This window comes from Fusarium verticillioides, chromosome 11, assembly GCF_000149555.1.
Source record: "Fusarium verticillioides 7600 chromosome 11, whole genome shotgun sequence".
Classification (NCBI taxonomy): Eukaryota; Fungi; Ascomycota; class Sordariomycetes; order Hypocreales; family Nectriaceae; genus Fusarium; species Fusarium verticillioides.
The window spans coordinates 1,669,342-1,687,096 of NC_031685.1; the positions used below are offsets into that span (position 1 = coordinate 1,669,342).

General features: G+C 47.0%; 9 protein-coding genes across 10 annotated transcripts; 4 read left to right on the plus strand and 5 right to left on the minus strand.

The window, feature by feature from the left end:
- Positions 1-245: 245 nt before the first annotated feature.
- FVEG_10599 (hypothetical protein) lies at positions 246-1,558 on the plus strand (the record flags this gene model as incomplete). Its single annotated transcript, XM_018899762.1, has 3 exons — positions 246-371; positions 437-887; positions 939-1,558. The coding sequence occupies 3 exons, from the start codon at positions 246-248 to the stop codon at positions 1,493-1,495; spliced, it is 1,134 nt and encodes a 377-aa protein (XP_018757892.1). The 3' UTR covers positions 1,496-1,558.
- Positions 1,559-1,961: 403 nt separating this feature from the next.
- Positions 1,962-2,887, plus strand: FVEG_16839 (hypothetical protein; the record flags this gene model as incomplete). Its single annotated transcript, XM_018906078.1, has 2 exons — positions 1,962-2,151; positions 2,211-2,887. The coding sequence occupies 2 exons, from the start codon at positions 1,962-1,964 to the stop codon at positions 2,885-2,887; spliced, it is 867 nt and encodes a 288-aa protein (XP_018757891.1).
- A 691-nt stretch (positions 2,888-3,578) lies between these two features.
- Positions 3,579-4,313, minus strand: FVEG_16838 (hypothetical protein; the record flags this gene model as incomplete). Its single annotated transcript, XM_018906077.1, has 4 exons — positions 3,579-3,823; positions 3,877-4,008; positions 4,067-4,102; positions 4,199-4,313. The coding sequence occupies 4 exons, from the start codon at positions 4,311-4,313 to the stop codon at positions 3,579-3,581; spliced, it is 528 nt and encodes a 175-aa protein (XP_018757890.1).
- A 663-nt stretch (positions 4,314-4,976) lies between these two features.
- On the minus strand, positions 4,977-6,708 carry FVEG_10598 (hypothetical protein; the record flags this gene model as incomplete). The annotated part of the gene is made up of 2 exons (XM_018899761.1): positions 4,977-6,049; positions 6,099-6,708. 2 exons carry the CDS (start codon positions 6,706-6,708, stop codon positions 4,977-4,979), a joined length of 1,683 nt encoding a protein of 560 aa, XP_018757889.1.
- A 2,005-nt stretch (positions 6,709-8,713) lies between these two features.
- Positions 8,714-9,579, plus strand: FVEG_16837 (hypothetical protein; the record flags this gene model as incomplete). The annotated part of the gene is made up of 3 exons (XM_018906076.1): positions 8,714-8,946; positions 9,121-9,190; positions 9,277-9,579. The coding sequence occupies 3 exons, from the start codon at positions 8,714-8,716 to the stop codon at positions 9,577-9,579; spliced, it is 606 nt and encodes a 201-aa protein (XP_018757888.1).
- Positions 9,580-9,985: 406 nt separating this feature from the next.
- FVEG_16836 (hypothetical protein) lies at positions 9,986-10,940 on the minus strand (the record flags this gene model as incomplete). The annotated part of the gene is made up of 3 exons (XM_018906075.1): positions 9,986-10,651; positions 10,734-10,787; positions 10,860-10,940. The coding sequence occupies 3 exons, from the start codon at positions 10,938-10,940 to the stop codon at positions 9,986-9,988; spliced, it is 801 nt and encodes a 266-aa protein (XP_018757887.1).
- Positions 10,941-11,147: 207 nt separating this feature from the next.
- FVEG_10596 (hypothetical protein) lies at positions 11,148-11,792 on the plus strand. Its single transcript, XM_018899760.1, has 2 exons — positions 11,148-11,278; positions 11,332-11,792. The coding sequence occupies exons 1-2, from the start codon at positions 11,228-11,230 to the stop codon at positions 11,644-11,646; spliced, it is 366 nt and encodes a 121-aa protein (XP_018757886.1). The 5' UTR covers positions 11,148-11,227; the 3' UTR covers positions 11,647-11,792.
- Positions 11,793-12,743: 951 nt separating this feature from the next.
- On the minus strand, positions 12,744-14,586 carry FVEG_10595 (hypothetical protein; the record flags this gene model as incomplete). The annotated part of the gene is made up of 2 exons (XM_018899759.1): positions 12,744-14,459; positions 14,518-14,586. The coding sequence occupies 2 exons, from the start codon at positions 14,584-14,586 to the stop codon at positions 12,744-12,746; spliced, it is 1,785 nt and encodes a 594-aa protein (XP_018757885.1).
- An 835-nt stretch (positions 14,587-15,421) lies between these two features.
- Positions 15,422-17,499, minus strand: FVEG_10594 (hypothetical protein). 2 transcript variants are annotated; one of them, XM_018899757.1, is made up of 6 exons: positions 17,311-17,499; positions 16,982-17,241; positions 16,876-16,930; positions 16,611-16,830; positions 16,407-16,552; positions 15,422-16,346 (listed from the first exon to the last, which is right to left on the minus strand). In XM_018899757.1, exons 1-6 carry the CDS (start codon positions 17,448-17,450, stop codon positions 15,485-15,487), a joined length of 1,683 nt encoding a protein of 560 aa, XP_018757883.1. In that variant the 5' UTR covers positions 17,451-17,499; the 3' UTR covers positions 15,422-15,484. The 2 variants fall into 2 exon arrangements, with proteins under 2 accessions (XP_018757883.1, XP_018757884.1); XM_018899758.1 differs by having other exon boundaries at positions 16,982-17,499.
- Positions 17,500-17,755: the final 256 nt, after the last annotated feature.

Sequence of the window (17,755 nt, forward strand, 5' to 3'; positions counted from 1 at the left end):
CTAAAGTCAATTCTTGGCTCGCATAGCGGAACGAAAACGAGGCTAAACGAGATCCTCACGCGAAACACCCACAATCGTCAGCTGCAGCCAATTAGACGTTGCAGTCGTTCGCGAAGGATGCCCGGGGTTATTGGCCCCGTTCCTTTTATTCCAGTGCCCGTTCGGATCTCTCTTTCTCGTTCTCGTTTTCCATCCCGAGCCTTTTAGCCTTCCACCCATCAAGATCCAGAATACTGGTATTGGACATGTCGAGCGGTACACCGACACCGCTGCCCTCATCAAGAACCTCGGAACATCGAGGCTCCAAGACAAAACGAGGGCACAGAAAATCGAGAACGGGATGTCAGACCTGTAAGCTAAGACGCATCAAAGTAAGTCTCAATCCAGCCTTTGTCCCCTTCTTCCATATGCAAGGTCCTTGTCTAATTTTCTTTAGTGTGGAGAAGAGAAACCTATTTGCGCTCACTGCGAGAGACGAGGTGAAGAATGCCACTATACTGTCCCGATCCATATCAGGCACCACGCCACGCCAGTTACCTCGCCGCCATCTGCAACGGCGCCAAGTCTTGGTTTATTAGACCTGGAGCTCATGCATAACTTCTGCACGTCGACTTATGCAACGCTCAGCAACGATGTGGCAGTCCGAGATCTCTGGCGAGTCCGCATTGTGAGGCTTTGTCTCAAATGTGACTATGCCATGCTGGCAATCCTGTCTGTCTCAGCACTCCACCTAAGCCACTTCTCAACGGAACGAAAGGAGCTCCTCCGCGAAAGGGCTATTGTGTATCACAACCAGGCACTCAGCATCGCAGCTCCATTCATCGACGCCTACGACAACGCCAACGCTCAAGAGCTCTTTGCATTTTCCATCTTGACTATCTACTACTGTAAGTTCCTCCAGCATTTCTTCTTCGTCATGCCTGCTCTAAATTATGCAGCGTTCGCACAAACCCCACAGAAAGAAGACGGCCCATATCCTCCTTGGGTGGTTTTGATCAACGGGTGCGCAAGCTTTGCCTCGTTGGGCGACAGCACGCTCTCCCTCGGCCCTTTCTCAGCCCTTCTATCCAAGGCGCGCAGACGGTTCAAAATCAGGGAGCGTGTCTTCGAAATAGACTATGTGCAACAGCTCAAGGCCTTCATCGATGAGACGATTACAGATCCAGTACAGCGCTCTATCTACCAAGATACGCTTCGCGCGTTGAACCAGACGTATGGTGTTTTCTATGAGACGGATGGTGATAAAGACTTGGTCGACATCTTTTCTTGGACTGTCCCAGCCAAGGCCTTCTTCGAGTTTGTGGCGGAAGAAGAACCGGAAGCCCTTGTTGTCCTTTCTTACTTCTGTGTCTTGTTGCACAAATTGCCTAGTCAATGGTGGCTGAGCGGTTGGGTCAGTCATATTATGGCGCGAATATATGCTTCTGTTGGAGAGAAGTATCTGCCCTATTTAGTATGGCCCATGGAGGAGATTGGTTGTTTGCCGAAGAATTAAGATTTGTTCATGCTTACACATGCGTAATATCCCTTGCCAGGGCCACGGGGACGAGGTAACGAATCATGACCTGTGCATGCCCCTCCATGCTGATTGCAGGCTTTTACCTCTGGGTCCCTTGTCGCCCTTTTCGTTCTCGTTACCCACTCTCGCTTTTAAAACGACATGGCGCAGGGTTGGCATGTGACCTCTGTAAGCCGAAGCTGATAAGCTACAACATGCGATCTCATCCACGTCTTAGGTTCGCATAGAACCCGAGATGCGAAAGTTGCCAAACGAAACGGCCCTAATGCCGATATGAAGGCTGGGCCGGAATACTCCCTAAAGCAACTAATAAGTCCTGTTTTCTCATTTCCAGCAACGGAATGTCAATTCTATCTTGTCCATAAAAGCCACCCCCTTCGCTCAAACACTACTACTCTAATATCGACCCTGAAACCACTTCTAATCAACTTTACGGCCAGACATGGACATCTTTTCAAGAAATGAGACTATTGCTGGCAACAAGCCGGACTTCAAGCTGTTCAGATATACTCCATCATTGCCTGCAGCCATCATCGCAGCCATCATTTTCGCGATCCTATCCTGCCTCCATATTTGGCGCCTCAAAAAAGCCCGTGCCTGGTATTTCATTCCATTTGCAGTAGGCGGTGCTTGTACGTGTTTGAGATTTACGGATGCCGATAGATGAACACTTCTAAGTTGCCCCTCACAGTTGAAACCATCGGTTACGCTACCCGAGTCGTATCCCACAGCAATAAGGAGTCTATACCTGCCTTCAGCCTCCAAGCCATACTTATCCTCGTCGCTCCCGCCCTCTTCGCCGCTTCGATCTACATGATACTCGGCCGGATCATCATCTCCCTTGGAGCCCAACATCTTTCATTGATTCCTGTTCGATGGCTGACAAAGGCTTTTGTCTGTGGCGATATCTTATCCTTCTCACTACAAGCAGCTGGAGGCGGGATTCAATCGTCCCGCACTATTGAGGGATATAAGCGGGGTGAAAAGATCATCCTCGCTGGTTTGTTTGTTCAGATCGTGGTGTTCGGTTTCTTCGTTATCACCTCGGGGTTGTTCCACAGAAAATGCCTCAAAAGCCCAACACTGGCTGCTCGAGAGAATGCCTTCCCATGGAAGCTTGACCTAAAGGTCTTGTATACTGTCAGCATTATTATCTTAGTTCGAAGCATCTTTCGTGTTATCGAATATCTTCAGGGCAACGCCGGGTTTTTGATTTCTCACGAGATCTTTCTTTATATTTTTGATTCAGTTTTGATGGCGATTGTCATGGTTGTTTTCCTCATCTGGTATGTTGACCACCTTCAATACAAGGAAACTAGCCAATACATTCTCGAACGTTGTGTTGGTGATGAGACAAACTCATCTTGATCGAGTGGTAGGAAATATGCTCATGGAGTTGAGTAAGTGGGGGCTGTTAGGTTTCGTGAGGGGGTTAACTATTATAATTAGGATGATGTTGATTGATATTTAATCTTTGCGATATTTTGGCGCTACATATGTAATACCAATACAATTTAAGATTCTTTATTATACCTTACCTTAAAACAAAGGCACCTGCAGATGTTGCCTTATCGTATTGTCATGGCGGAATCATGGTTCAAACGAGCACACGAGAGGCTCGCAAATTATCCAAGGTGTCGCGCATCGGAAACTACGGAGCTCTTACTCACTGTCACTAATTATTGTATTTGAATATACCATGGAACTGAGATAAAGGTCTACAACGCTATAATGCAGGAGGCTGTGAGAATTTCTTTTCTTTATAAGGGGTTAAGTTTTGTAATCTTGATCTGGAAAGCAAAGAGGAAATTCCAAGTCGATATTTTGTCCGGCAAGTATTACTAGTCTCTTTGGTATCGCATTCTAGTAACCTTGTGAACAGTTTGCGAATATCTGGCACTGCTAGAGTCCTTAATAGCTACTATCCAGCAAAAACTCTAATTCTCCCAATAATATTGAGATTAACGCGAGAAACATCAATACACTGTCTACACTGTTGAGAATGTATATGTAAGCCGCGTGGGAGATGAGATAGCCCGTATTCCTGGCCCGTATTCGATCAGGCGAAAGACGAACCGTACAAGTATGAGAACCTGAGGCGATGGACAGTGTGTAGAGGTACCTCTGCCGAGGAATCCCTGACACAGTAGCTTTTACGGGCGTAGAATCTACAAGTTTTATGTGAAACATCTGCAGTTACAGCAAGCCATGAAAAGAAGACGATTTGAACAATGAGACATGTAGTGACGATGCATTCGCTCTTGTGTAGAGCATCGAGGGAACCACCTGCCATCATGCCACCACCTAAGAACGATGAGAATAGAAGTGGAAAAAGCCGAGTGACAGCATAGACTCACCTGCACCTTGGAGCATAAAGGAGGCAACATCGCTGAGGACAAAGGCTTTTGTAAGCCAGGCCCTTTTGATAGGTGAGTGCCGCTCGCTGTCGGTAATTATGATGATACGTCCGAGGGTCATGCAAATGCTTGCTGCCAACAAAATTGATGAAATAAGCAACAGCAAAGTTTGGACTACATAAGGTCTCACAGTCTAGTTGGAGCTTTCGCTGGCAGACACTGCCCTCTGGGTCAAGGTTAGAAGTGAACGACTTCAGCTCTCAAGAAACTTGCACTAATCAGGCCTCAGTCTCGCAATAGTTGCTTTGGGGAAGAGACTTACTGAAACCATCGATGACAAAGGAATAAAAGAACCACGTCTTTGTCCTAGTGAAATGATACATGTGCAGTCCGGTGACTAGCAGAAAGACAAAGATGAAGTTGACAGCCGCCGCCATGAACGAGTGATGTCGGTAGAGCTAAAGGAAATAGCGTCACTCTCTCCTGCTGCTGATTTAGAGACTGCTGAAGGGGCTCTAGGTTGTCTAAAATAGTAGTAAGATCGAGATATTAGATATCAAAGGTTGAAAGTGCAAAAGATGCTGAGGGAAAAGTTTATCGGTGAAAGTGGAGGAAAATACCATAATCGAATAATATAAACAGGTTTTATAACAAGAGCAATATGTTTTTCAAGGGGCCGGTACTCACTCCCCACAGACTGCGTGGCAATGCATTCCCTTTTCTAAGCGCTTGCTCCCTGTGTAATCTCGGGTTCGTGTGTGAGGTGCATGATGTGAGCTATCAGCTGCGGGGACTATCAACTCAAAATAAAACTCTTAGAATGTCAGTTCAGGCAGTATACTAACTGCGTCAACGATTACACATGAAAGCCGACCAAGCGGCTATGGTCATGAGCCAATCATCCTGATTGTTGCTGAACAGCATGTTGTCTGATCCCGTATCATCTAATCGGGGATCATAACACACTTTCACCCATTGATTGAACAGGGAAGGATGTCATACTGAAAAGTACAACACATACGAACTCATACAACTGCCTTCTCCCTTGCTCTTGCAACATTCCTAGCTTTAGTTATAAGGATTTGATCAACCTATCTTCGCTACTCTAGTCGTGCCTTTGACGCCTTTGCCATGTTCTCCAACTCTTTGACGTCCTGAAATTCTCCATGAATTACACCCGAGTCTATATCATGCTGGCAGCTCAATAGCGCAAGGGCCGAAGACTTCCACAGCGGTACCTCATGCTTTCTCGCAGTGCCCACTATAGTAAACACGGCAAATATCAACGCAGCAAGCTCCAGCACCGCAGGGCCAATCAACCAGTACCACCGGATGAATACAAAGATCTGGCTTTCTCTCCGAACTCCTTTAGCCAATTTCTCGTTTGGTCCTGAGCGGAGATAGTCCGTCATACCCCGCGCCATATTGTCGAAAGCACGCGTGAGATTAGTATCTCCATTCAGGGCGGCACTGAGCCCAGGGTTATTGTTCTTTGCGCTTCCACTCACGAATTCAGATTGAAACGTCGTGGATTCGAAAAATGCTTCCAGGGCCCTGATGTCGATGATGGATATCCTGAACGGAGGTAGTTTGGAGGTTTTGTTGCTCAGAAGATAGGCTCGCTCCAGGGGACCATACCAGGACCAATTGGCGCGCCGAATGTCAATTTCAGAGATCTTCTCGAAGGAAAAAGTGCTACCGTTTGCTTCGGCTCTTGTGTACTCATAGGCAGTAAATCCCACGGTGCATTCCGTGATATTGATATCAGTAGCCTTGTAGTCTTTATCGTAGCCTGACCTCCAGACCGCGATTCTCACAATGTCGTCCAGTGATGTGGTGATATTCTTAGGGTTATCGAGATGAGTACGTGTCGCGTTGATTCGAAAAGTGGTTTGATGGTCGGTCAACACATGCTGAGTTGTCAGTGTGATGTTGCCCGGTGTTGTAAAATTGCAATCGCGATCGAATACCATTCCTGGTCTCCCTTCTGGTTTTATACAGTGTTTTGTTTCCAACGCTGACATGGTAACATTCTTGCATATGCTCTTGAAGCCCAAGGATATATAAGAGTCTCTCCAGAGACAGGCGCCACCGCACTTGAATACTGGAATGGAACTTATGTCGTAAAGCCCTTGGAGGATAGCAGATTGCATCTGTGTGTCCGGCGGTATTTCTAGGGACAACTGTTAGGTACTGTATACCATTTTATCTTGACGACCTACCTGACTGAGCACCTGTTGTCATATTTCTATCATATGCGTGCGCATATCCAAAGGTCGCATCATTACTTGGGACATCCACCATCCTTGGCTCTAGGCTAACCACGGCCTGAGAAAGAGGAGAGAAGCCCAGACGGAGTATCGTTATAAAAGCTCCCAACGTTGCCAGATTCCAAGGAATTTTGAAGATCAGAAAAATCGCTCCAAGTGGACCTCGACTGGCCTCGTCAAACCTTTCAACGTTATACAAGGTCTGCGAAGATCGCTTGAAGTAAAGCCACTTAAGCTGCCCGATAAAAGCGCTGATGTTATGCATCATGGCAGCTGTGCAACCTGTCGACAGGATGGCGATGGTGGTGCTTATGGAAATTGAAAGAGGCCATTCGGAGTAAGGCTTGTCGCGCATGCTACAGAATATCGCAACCATTCCGGCAAACAAAACGAGGGTCGTGAAAGACGTCAGGAGTTCCAAACCCCATCCGTGGGTAGAAAAGGTTGCATGTGAGACATATCTGCCCTTGCGAGACGATTCTCTGGTAGAATTCAACTCGATTTCATCTGTGTCTATGTCGCGAGCTGATGTCGCCTCGTACCGATGTGATTTTGGCTGCATCTTGTCGTCGTAGCAGTTGAGATGAGAAGACAGAGGTTGAAAGACACTCCCACGGAAGGGCTATTATATAGCATGAGCCAAGCCCAAGAAAACCACGCGTGCGAGAACCTCTTTTTCAGCTGTCTGACTAAACCAATGAGAATCACTGTGGTATTGCACATGAAACTCCGCCTCTGCGCAAAGCGCTTATCACTCGAATTTGAGCCAATCTTGGGAAGTATGTCAAGTGGGGGCTGCACCGATGACTCCATTTGCAGCTTGGCAATAAGGCTGAGGGAAATACAGAGACGACCGAGGCAGCACGGAGCGACTGCGAATTACCAAGTGGCCTACAGTGGTGGTAGTCTTTCTGAATCCTTGCAAATCTCTGAGATACAGCCATAACTATAGCACTTCTCAAGTGTCAAGACGCAGACTTGCAGTTGAATACCCTGCACCAAGGTGTAAGCACTAATACACATTTAGCTTATCTTAGGTTATCGGTTTACTTCGTGTGGAGAAGCGTCTAAGAATAGAATAGTAGCAGCCCGGTTCGGCGCCCTTCTAAACTTGTTATCGAGCAATGATTCACGACAGTCAAAGTAAATGGCTTAAACAATAATGAATTCAATAAATGGTACCTAAGACTTGGTTGAGTATGTTAGTCGATAGCTAGTATGTTCCAAGGCCCGTCTCATCTCGCAACATGTATTTAACAAAGCTGAGCTCCATGCAAAACAGGATTGAGACCTCATTCATTGGCTGGAAACAGCACTGCATAATCGGCTATACCATCATGGGCAATCCAGTAAAGACTTCAGCGACTAGCAATTCCTTACATTTTGATATATAAATATACAGCAGAGAATATTTCTCAATCTGCATCCTCCACGGGAGCATACTATGACGCCAGCGTGGAGACCTGGTCTTAACTTTCCTTACTAATTCTATCGACTTGCACGGATCTCACTCCCAATCTCATTATATTCTGTCCCAGGTTCCCTTTAGTAGTGTCTGATAATATCCCTGGCCCGATGTACGACATAGCCCAGTTTTAAGTAGGCTGGTATCTTAGATATAACTACTTAGCACTACTAATAGGCTTTAATTAAACTAGCACTTTAAAATAATAATACTTTTATACTATTTTAAAAAATAAAGTTAATATAAGTTATAGAATCTCTTAATGTTGATTAAACTAAGTTCTTACCTTACCATACTTTACTAAAGACTCTGAACTACCTGCTTTACCCGCAACGGTATGCCATCAACGTGCCGCTCTGCAAATTGCAGCAAGACGCCTTTCATTCTCTTACTGTGTATTTCCATCGTTTCTGCCTTTTCGAAAAGCTGCATATAAAATTCTTTCAGCTCTATAGTCGTTCTCGTGTCTAAGGCTTTTGAAAATCCATAATCTTGGGCTGCCTGAGCAAGCTCAGGCACAGCCGACTCCACAGAAATATCCTTTATGGCAAGAAAGTGTCGCAGTTTCCAGACAGATGGTCGAGGAGTCCCTGTCTCCATAAATATGCATAAGCGACCAAGAAGATCGTACTCAGCGACCTGACAGAATTTCTTGGTTTTTAACACTGGCCAACACCTGTTGAAAATGGCCATCAGGTCTCCTTTTCCCCACGCCCTCCAGAATTCTTCAAAGGTACAGGCTGGACCTCTCCTCTCCCCGTATGTCGCTAGAGTCGAGGACTGGAGACTCTCTTCATACTCACGTCGTACTAACGATCCGAATAGCATGGTGTTGTACATTCTGCCTAGGGTTTCTTCCTCATGTTGGTTCTGGCATACGACAAAACCAAAGTCGAACCAATAGCAGGCCTTCCGGTTCATCGGGGGCGGATATGCTCTCGCGTCTCGTAATAAATTTAGCAGCTATCAGCTCACAGAGTTTGACATAGCCATTGAACTCGGCATATCAGCTGACGATAACTGCATCATGGAGACCTACGCAGGACCTGGGGCATGCATGTTGAGCAACCTTCGCTTTAGTGTTTTGATGCCATTCACTACGATGCCTGCCACCGAGAGAAAGTGCTTGTTGTTGAGACTTATTCCCCGAAGTCACAAGGGTTGGATCAGAATGCAGGATGTTCAAGAGATGACCTTCATGCTTACACTGGCTCAGCTCAGTTCGTTCGCTGGGAATAAGACGTTTTCTTTTTACACGTCTGCTTATTACAAGTTTGATCATGAGCATGACCCGATCACCGATTACTTTGAGGTCACACTCAAGAACCCTCATTAGTAATTATTTCACACAGTCACTACCATAGCACACAGTCTCTTACGTTACACTATCAATAAAATCTGAGATCATCCCTCACTAAGCTAGAAGACACTCACCAACGTACATTTTAATCATATACATTCTCCAACTAAGCTGACACTAAATGACCGTCTCTTTCACCTCTGCCTTAGCTTTCAGGCCCTCGTCCTCTTTAAATTCTTTGGAACTTGGGGCATTCGTCCACGGGATGAAATTATTCAAGTTAGCAGCAGCTAGTGTTGTCGTCACAAACACTGACACAAGTCACTGCTGATCTTCCCATTTCAAGATGTCTGACAGCTTACCAGGTTCCTCCTCCCCGAGACTGGACCAATATTCATAATGAAATCGGTGGTGACATGCGCTGGAATGATGATATGGAACAGATAGTACAAGACCGGTGCCTCAGTGGAGATGTACAGCCTTTCTACGGCACATCTTCCTACACGGGCGAGGCCCTCTTCTGGCTCCAGGTTGGTGGCAATGACTCCATCTTCTGGAATGCTCTCGGCGATTCTATGTACCGTGTGAATGGGAACTTGACTCTGGAAAAGATTGTTGCAGGCCTTGATAAGGAGGGTTTCAATGCATTTGACCTTGTAGAGCTCTGAGAGGGAGGTTATCACCATGAGTAAATAACTTCTCCATAGTACTATATCTCTCCAAGCTTTTCTTTCTCTAAATACAACATACATATTGAACCCTCCAGAGTGAATGTTCTCGAGCTATGTGCCCGAAACAGGTTGATAGATGAATTGGACATCCTTTCCACCAGCCCTTCCAATCAGATATTTGCAGTTCTCACATGGGTCAACAATGAACCTGCATTTAGTTTTGTCCTTATCGGTTGGCTGGTGCATGGCCTTGGGTGAGGAGTTATCTTTCAACACCGGGTCCCCAAGGAACCCGCTAGAAAGAGCCAAGCCATGGACCTTCCCCCTCCAGTTACTGGTCCAGAAGTCACTGAGATTCGATTAGAGTTTATAAAGCAATTCCAGGCACATGTTAACAGGAAATTTACAACATATGAAGAAAGAGATATGTTTCTCCGCAGTTGCCAAAATGCGTTCCGGCTTTCGGCTTGTCCCCCAACAGGGGCGACCACTGGAAGTACCATTTTTCCTCGACCTTCTCTATATAGTTCCAGCCAGTGAGGAGTTCGAAACAAGTGTGCCGGAGTCTTATCTTCCATTTCCCTACCTGACCTTCGGCGTTCCAGTCAAATCCAGCCAGTGAGGACCCTAAAGCGAAGTAGATCTTGTCTTCCTTGTCTTTAACCCATGTGCATTGTAAACCAGCTGGCGCAGCACCAACGCCTATCGTCCCAGGTGGTGGTTCAGCCGTTCCCCTATTGCCTCCAATCTCGGCGCACCACCGACCATATAAAGCGGTCAGAGGCAGGAAGAATCTATCTTTATCAGCTCCCTCCAATTCAGTTTGTAAGAGTGACAGAATAGGACCAAATAGGTCATAGTGGTTCCAGTAAAATGGACTTGCAAGGGGCGTTTGGAGACCTGGAATATCCACGGGATTTGTGTGCTGCCAGGTGCTGTTGAGATTGACATCAAACTTGGATAATATGGGGCGTGGATCTCCTGTCGGAATGCGATAAATATGCTGATCGGGTCTATATGCAGTATCTGATTTACCTCGCCCATTGAGAGGCTGATAGTTATGCTCTACCTGCCAACCTGCTGGGACCGGCTTATCTAAGGGGCTAGGTTGTTAGCGGACGCTTGCCTCTTGGGAAAGAGCAGTAACTGACCATAACGAAAGGAACTGCATATAGAGGGTAAGCAATGGCTCCGCCGTGCAGACGCTATGTAGAAACTTGAATATCTAGAACAACATGTTAGTGTGGTATTTGAAAAGGCTGCTTTGATATTCAGACATCTTCCCTTTTCCACTTATACATCTCGATCAGCTTCTGTCCACAGAACTTGAGGTATGTCGGATCTGTGACATTGGACATCTTGTTAATTATAGGAATTGAAAGCTCGAACTGTCTGGAAGAAAGTGCAACAACAATCGCGATAACATGTGTTCTCTCACCAAGGTGTAGTGATACTGACCTTTTGTACCAGTCTGGCCACACCATTTTAAGCTTAGTCATAGACATGTGACATCACCAGCCTGAGCCGTGTATATAAACGTACCTCGATCATCACCTCTCCCGTCACAATCTCTTCTTCAATAACTCAACAGTCACATTCTACTCCCGCACCCACATAACGCTTTCACACATACCTGCTCCCCAACATGAGTCAATACACCACAATTTCCGACGGCGTAGTGGTGACCGACAATGGGGTACATCATGACCTTCCTCTTCTTGCAGCCGTGGCTAACCGGCGACATTCTAGATCCCGCCGCCGGTCAACTGGGTCAACTATTACGAGGACATGGGAGGGGATATGCTTTGGGCCCAAGGTGGTCAGATGGAGGATGAGGTACGCGGCCGTGGCATTGACGGAGATATCAGGCCTCACTACGGAATGGCACCCTACACGGGAGAAGCACTCTACCTCTTCGAGGTCGGTAGTGGCAAGTTCTTTTTCTTCAACGCCATTGATGGGTCGATGCTGCAAGTCAACGATCAGAGTGACCTGAAGAGCATTGTGGATATCCTTGACGATGAGAACAAGGGCTTACCTGCCCTTGACATTGAGGAAGTCTAGCTCCGCGATTGAGGAGTGCATGTAGACAAAATTCCAACATTAAGAGAATAGACCGATCAGTCAATTGCCATGATTGTGATTCAAGAAGTAGGGGGGAATCGCTCAAACAATCAGGCTTCTACTCCCTTGTCTTCAGACGCTTCCGCTCTTATCAGATTATGCAGTAAGATGTCATATGCTAAGCAGCCAATGATTGATGCACGCCAGTCTCCTTTAGTCCAAAACGTCAAAATTATGGAAAGTAGCGGCACGGCACGTTCTCAATGACAGGCCGATATCAATCCTCCCTTCTTGCCTCATCATGGAGCTTTGACCTTTTGCTCCAGCTGAGATCGCGAGTTAGGAAGAGATCTGCCAATATTTCTTGGTTGTCGATCATAAAAGCGGCATATTGGAGCGGAGTTTTCCAAGACATTCAGGCCCTAACTGGGAAATGGTGTAGGCTATCAACAGGCTTGTTGACAGCTGAAGTAGTACGTGCGGCGCACTAAGAGCAAAAGGGCAGCGCCTGCAGATCACATACCGGCTTGACAGTTACCCGGGACTAATGACTGCGTTTGGTTCATTGGATAAAATACGCGGCATCACAAAGCGGCCCTAGAATCATCCGGCAGCGGGATAGGTCTGACGTAGTGAGCTTACGACGGTCCTTCTCCGTGTGGCTTTGCATAGTACCTGGCTGATTTCTCTCTGCTGATTTAAGCTCTCAGCCACTAGTCTCAACTGCAAAAAAAACGACAATTGCATATACTGTTCAGACTTAGCATAGTGGAGAGAAAGATGAGCAGGTACTATTCAACGAGAAAGGTTGAAGAAACATGCCACACTTAAAAGCTGTCATTGTTGCATATTGGCTTTCCCGCGTTGCAGCTGGCCAGCTACTTCGTCTGGGGGCTCGTGTGTAGTGAAATGAAACTCAAGATAGATATGGTAATATGTTGTGGTTAGTGCTTAATAACAATGATTGACTAAAAATTGCTGAGATGCGCAACAGATTCCCAAGAAACCTTTGGCTTTTCAATACGTTTCGAAGAGAAACAATTTAATCACCCGACTCAACATCCACTTCGCTATTTCGGCTTGCGGCAAGTCGTTCTTTACAGGCCCTTAGCATATTGCTTCTCGCCAGCGATAAGCTTCTGCGCGGCTGTCTCGGCGATACCATACACAGCCGTCTGGATATGGCCTGAGAGCTGAACAGGAATAATACTGGCATCAACCACACGGAGGTTCTCCGTGCCATACACCTTTAAGTCCGAGTCCACAACACCACCGTCCTTCTTCGGAAGCATTGCGCACGTACCGACAGGATGGTAGAAACTGTTAACTGCCTTGACGACCCAGTCACGCAATTGAGTATCTGTCCTCTTCCCCAGGCCTGGTTCAAACTCTGCAGTCCATACGGATCGCAAAGGCTCTGTCTCGGCGACTTTGCGGGCAAACCTGGCACCTTCAATGAGTGCTTGTATGTCGTACTCGTTGTTGAGGTAGTTTAGGTCGATGATCGGCTTCCCCTTTACATCCTGCCCGTTGATGTGAACACTCCCGCGACTCATGGGATGCATAATGGAGGAGAAGATGGTGATGAAGTTGGGAGAAGTACCGGGATAGCCCTGAGCACCAACGTAGTTGGCTTCTAGGAGAAGCTCCAGTTGTGGAATAGAAGGGTCACTGAGATACTCAAGCTTCTTCTTGTCCACGACAGTGCCATTGATAGAAAAGCCGTCCTTCACAAGTCGCTTCATCTTCTTTTGTACACTGTTGCTGACCTGGGCCCAGTTGAGAAAGGCGTAAGCGCTGCTTGTATAGTCATACCACGATACCTTGTTCTCCAGCCACAGGTTGAACTGCTCCTTCGCCAACGCGCCGTCAGGTTTGAAGATCATCTGGTCAAAGGACTCGTAACCCTCCTTCAGGATGTATGTATTGGAAGTTCGAAGATGGTCTTGGTAATTTTCGCCAACGCCTGGAAGGTTGAGCAATTTCTTGACTCCTGCTTTGGCAAGAACCTTGGTTTGTCCAATTCCGGACATCTCAAGCAGTCCCGGACTCTGAATAGAACCTGCCGAAAGGATAACCTCCCTGAGGGCCTTGATCATAGAGCCATCTTGAAGAGCGACGCCAGTAGCAACTAGACCTTTACTCTTCTTGGAGGAGAAGAGAACTTTAGCGACATGAGCATTCGTCTTGACTTTCAGATAAGACCCAGCCTTTGGCAGGTAGCTGTTGGCACTGTATGACCGGGTGTAGTTGGTGACGTCAATGTTAGTCGGTTGGAACATGACTCCAACAGGGCTTCCACCAAGAGATCCTCCATCATTGATTGGTACGCCCAACTTATTGACCGTCGACTGCCACGGCTTCAAGACATCCGGGACGATGCGATTGTAGGTAGAGCTAATGGGACCAGAGCGACCATGGACATCGCCATCGTTGCCCGTGAAGTTCTCCGACTTCTTCATACCATTAATCATGGTATCCCAATTCCAGCCTGGACTTCCGAGCTCACTCCAGGCATCGTATTCAGCGGATGCAGCTCGGTCATAGCACAGGAAGTTCATAGCAGATGAGCCGCCGAGAACCTTGCCGCGGTTGACACTAATGGATCGTCCGTTGAGGCCAGGCTGGGCGATAGAACTAAAGTTCCAATCGAGCGATGAGCCTAAGATTGAACCGCGCATCCCTGGTACGTTGATACGCACATCGTCCAGCGCTTCTGGGCCCGCTTCTAGTAGAAGGATCTTGGACTTGGGAAGGCCAAGGCTCAGGCGGGTGGCGAGGGCTCCTCCAGCGGTGCCACCTCCTACAATGATCTTGATATCAATAACGTTAGCAGTTCTTGGGTAAATGATCTAATGAGGAAGAACTTACATAGTCATAAGTCTCGGTAGCAGCGACGGCTGTCACAAGGCCGGATAAGATCCAGGTGCAGAGCTGCATCTTTGGTCTCAACAGTATAATTCAGCTTGAGAAGCAAAGAGGCTTGGGCTCGATGCCGCGACATCTCAACTCTCGTCAGCCATTTTATACCTGTAGACCCTTGCTGCATGGCCATAGTCCCTGCATTACCCCCCATGTTGCCAAACCCCGCCGGATATTCGAGCTGCCTAATTTACCATCACAATCATACCCTGAGACAGTCCGGATCACTTCTGGACCGAAGATGCAGAACTTAAGTCCAAATTAGGTAAAGACCACTGAACCCGCCGATAACAATAATACATCTGCATAGCCATCTAGTAAGCAGAAAACCAAGTCTTGCAGATGGTGCCATTCATAGCTCATGCTTGCTAAAATCTGACCTTACGACTTTTATGCATAGTAACTAAATACGCGGTCAAAGTCCAGAAACGTCTGTCTGTTCCGCGCCGTTAATCTTAAAAGGCTGGCAAACAAAGGGAGCTTTATAGGTTTTAACTTCTGTTAAGACCAAGGGTAAAAACTAGGTCGTAAATACGCAAATAGAACACCATCACCGTTTAAACAACCTAATCGGGCGGGGAAAATCTTATTTGATCGAAGCCAATCACAATGTAATCACAAGCAACCAATTCGGCATTGTAGGAATCTTGGTACACCGCTGCTGCAGGCTGACAACAGGCTAATTATGCCTTGGCCTCTGTCCATGCCTCGACGAGGGGTTGTACGTCGTAAAGAAGAGACGAAACAAGGAAAGCGCAGCAAGCAGCATTGAGGCGTAGCTAGACGCGCAAAAGTGAGCTGTTCACAGATTGAAGAAGTTTCATTAAGCATTTCGACAGGAGCAAAAGCAACGGGGGGGCTTGAATCAAGTCTTTACTTATCATATCAGATACTCTATGTATTGAACCCTTTATAATTAACCTCTACTAGTAATAGTCTTTTCCCAAAGCTCTTCTATAAATTTTCGACCATTAGTCCCCATCGGCCAAGCCACCCTTCGTAGCGTCCCCTTTGCTTGTGACCAAGTTGTGATTCCTAATGTCGTTGCTCGCTGCTTCAAAGCGTCCGCGAAGAACTGTCTGGCTGATAATATACCTCCATCTTGCTCGTTGTCTTTCAGAGCCCGCAAGGAGCCTATGAGCCCGACCAGTGTCTGCCACAGCAGGAACGCTTCGTTCTTTTGTACTTCCTTCGAGGTAAGGACCTTGGCGACATCATGTTGGAGTAATGTAACGGCATATTTGTGGATGCGTTTGTCGACGTGCTCCAACGCCCCGAGAACGTCTTGCATGTAGAAGATAGAGGCGATAGTCAATCCGCACCATGGTCCTACAAATGAGGATGGAGTCATATCAAGAGTCTCTTTTTTCTTTCCAGGGACGGAGATAGATTCGATATGTGCCGTGACATATTCTCCCAGTATCCTTGATGCAGGGCCTTTACGCCAAAAACCTTCAAACTTCCCATCTGCTGTTTCTGCACCTGTATTTTTGAATATACAATCCTGTGCAGCGGTAAAATCCCGTATAGAGTTGATGATCACTTGTCCGTCAGCGTTGTTAAGCCGAGCTCCCTGCGACAGTGGGCTGAAGAAGAATGGGAATAAGCGAATGGCTTGAAGCTTAAGACCGAGGTTCTCCATGGCTTCGCTCATGTGCCATGTATGCGATAACTTGAGTAGGTTTCGACCCGGTATAGCATCGAGACTGTTGCCGTGGCCGCCAGTTCGACAAATGCCGCTGAGTAAACTCTTGAGGCCAGTGATGTAGACATACGACCTATGATAAGATGTTGGAAACAGGGATGACATGTCCAGATGGATGTTGCATGTGACTTACATTACGAAATAGCGGTTAGCTAGCTCCCGATCGGTGGAACAGCAATCAGATCGTGTCGGGTCACTTTTATCAGGTCGAGCAGTCTCAATCAGCGCCAGAATGCCACTGATGTGAGTCTCGGCAGCAACGAGCTCCCCATGACATGCCTGAGACTCTCATTTAGCAACACAATTCGGAGGAGGAACAAACAGTAGGGCAGCTCACCTCTGTGAAAGCCAATGTGGCCATTTCTCTGATAATCGCTGCTTCAAGTTTATAGTCTCCTGATGCGATCCATCGATTGATAACACGCATGACCTCGATTTTGTGATATAAGAAGGTGGACTCGAAAGTAGCGAGGTCGCCGAATTGAAAGGAGAAATGCATGCCAGCCATGAGGATAGCACTTCGGAGTGCGCATGGGTTATCGGTAATACGCGCGAGACTATTTTGGTAAGCGACGAATGTCGAGATCGATGGGTATACTCACTATTCAGTACCCGGTACTTTTTTTGTCGTTTTTAGTGTTCGGCTCGATTCAAACACTAAATAGAGTCAGCAACTCCATAAGTCTACAGCTGTTCATGGTAACTGACAGTATTGAAACAACTCGTGAGATCTAAGTGGCATCGCAACAGCCAACTTATTAAACCCTGTATCATGATTCAGACAGCTTAAACGAGGAGGAACATTGGTCTTCTTCGAGCAAGTCATCTCCTTAGTCTTGGCCGGCTGCTCAATCTCCCACGGTGTTTGATCCCAAGGACGAGCCTCCTTCTGCTGCGCCCTCCGTTCCCTCAACGGAATCTTGGGCGGCGCATAAACACAGGTCCTCTGACCCTTGACACAGTTGTGACTACATTTTCCCCATTAGTAACCGGATCCCAGCTTACAGTGGGGGCCAAGGATTCAGGATCAGCCATACCACTGCGGTCGCTGCTCGTCACATCGTTTCCGGCGGGTCCGGCAGTTGGAGCACCCTGTTCGACTGCGCGTGTGGAACTGCCGTACTCTAGAGTCCGACTCTGGCGTCGCTGAGTTCTCTTTTTCGGAAGTTGAAGACATTTTTCTTGGGATTTTATTAAAGAGATAAGGATGATAATTTGAGTCAGCTTGACAGGGCGTTGGTGATGGGACAAGGTGGCGCGTCAGCGCTAACCAGGCTTTTGGGATGATTACTCAGCTGTCCAGAAGATCCAATCAGAACATTTACGGAAATAACTCGTGTTGGCATGCGGAGATACTGACTCGGGATAAGCTAACCTAGACCGCGGAATTAAGAAACACGACTCAATGACTTTCGTGTCATTCAATACAACTCTTTGCTTATTGGATTATTATTTTAATCAGATAAAATGTCTAAGAGTCAG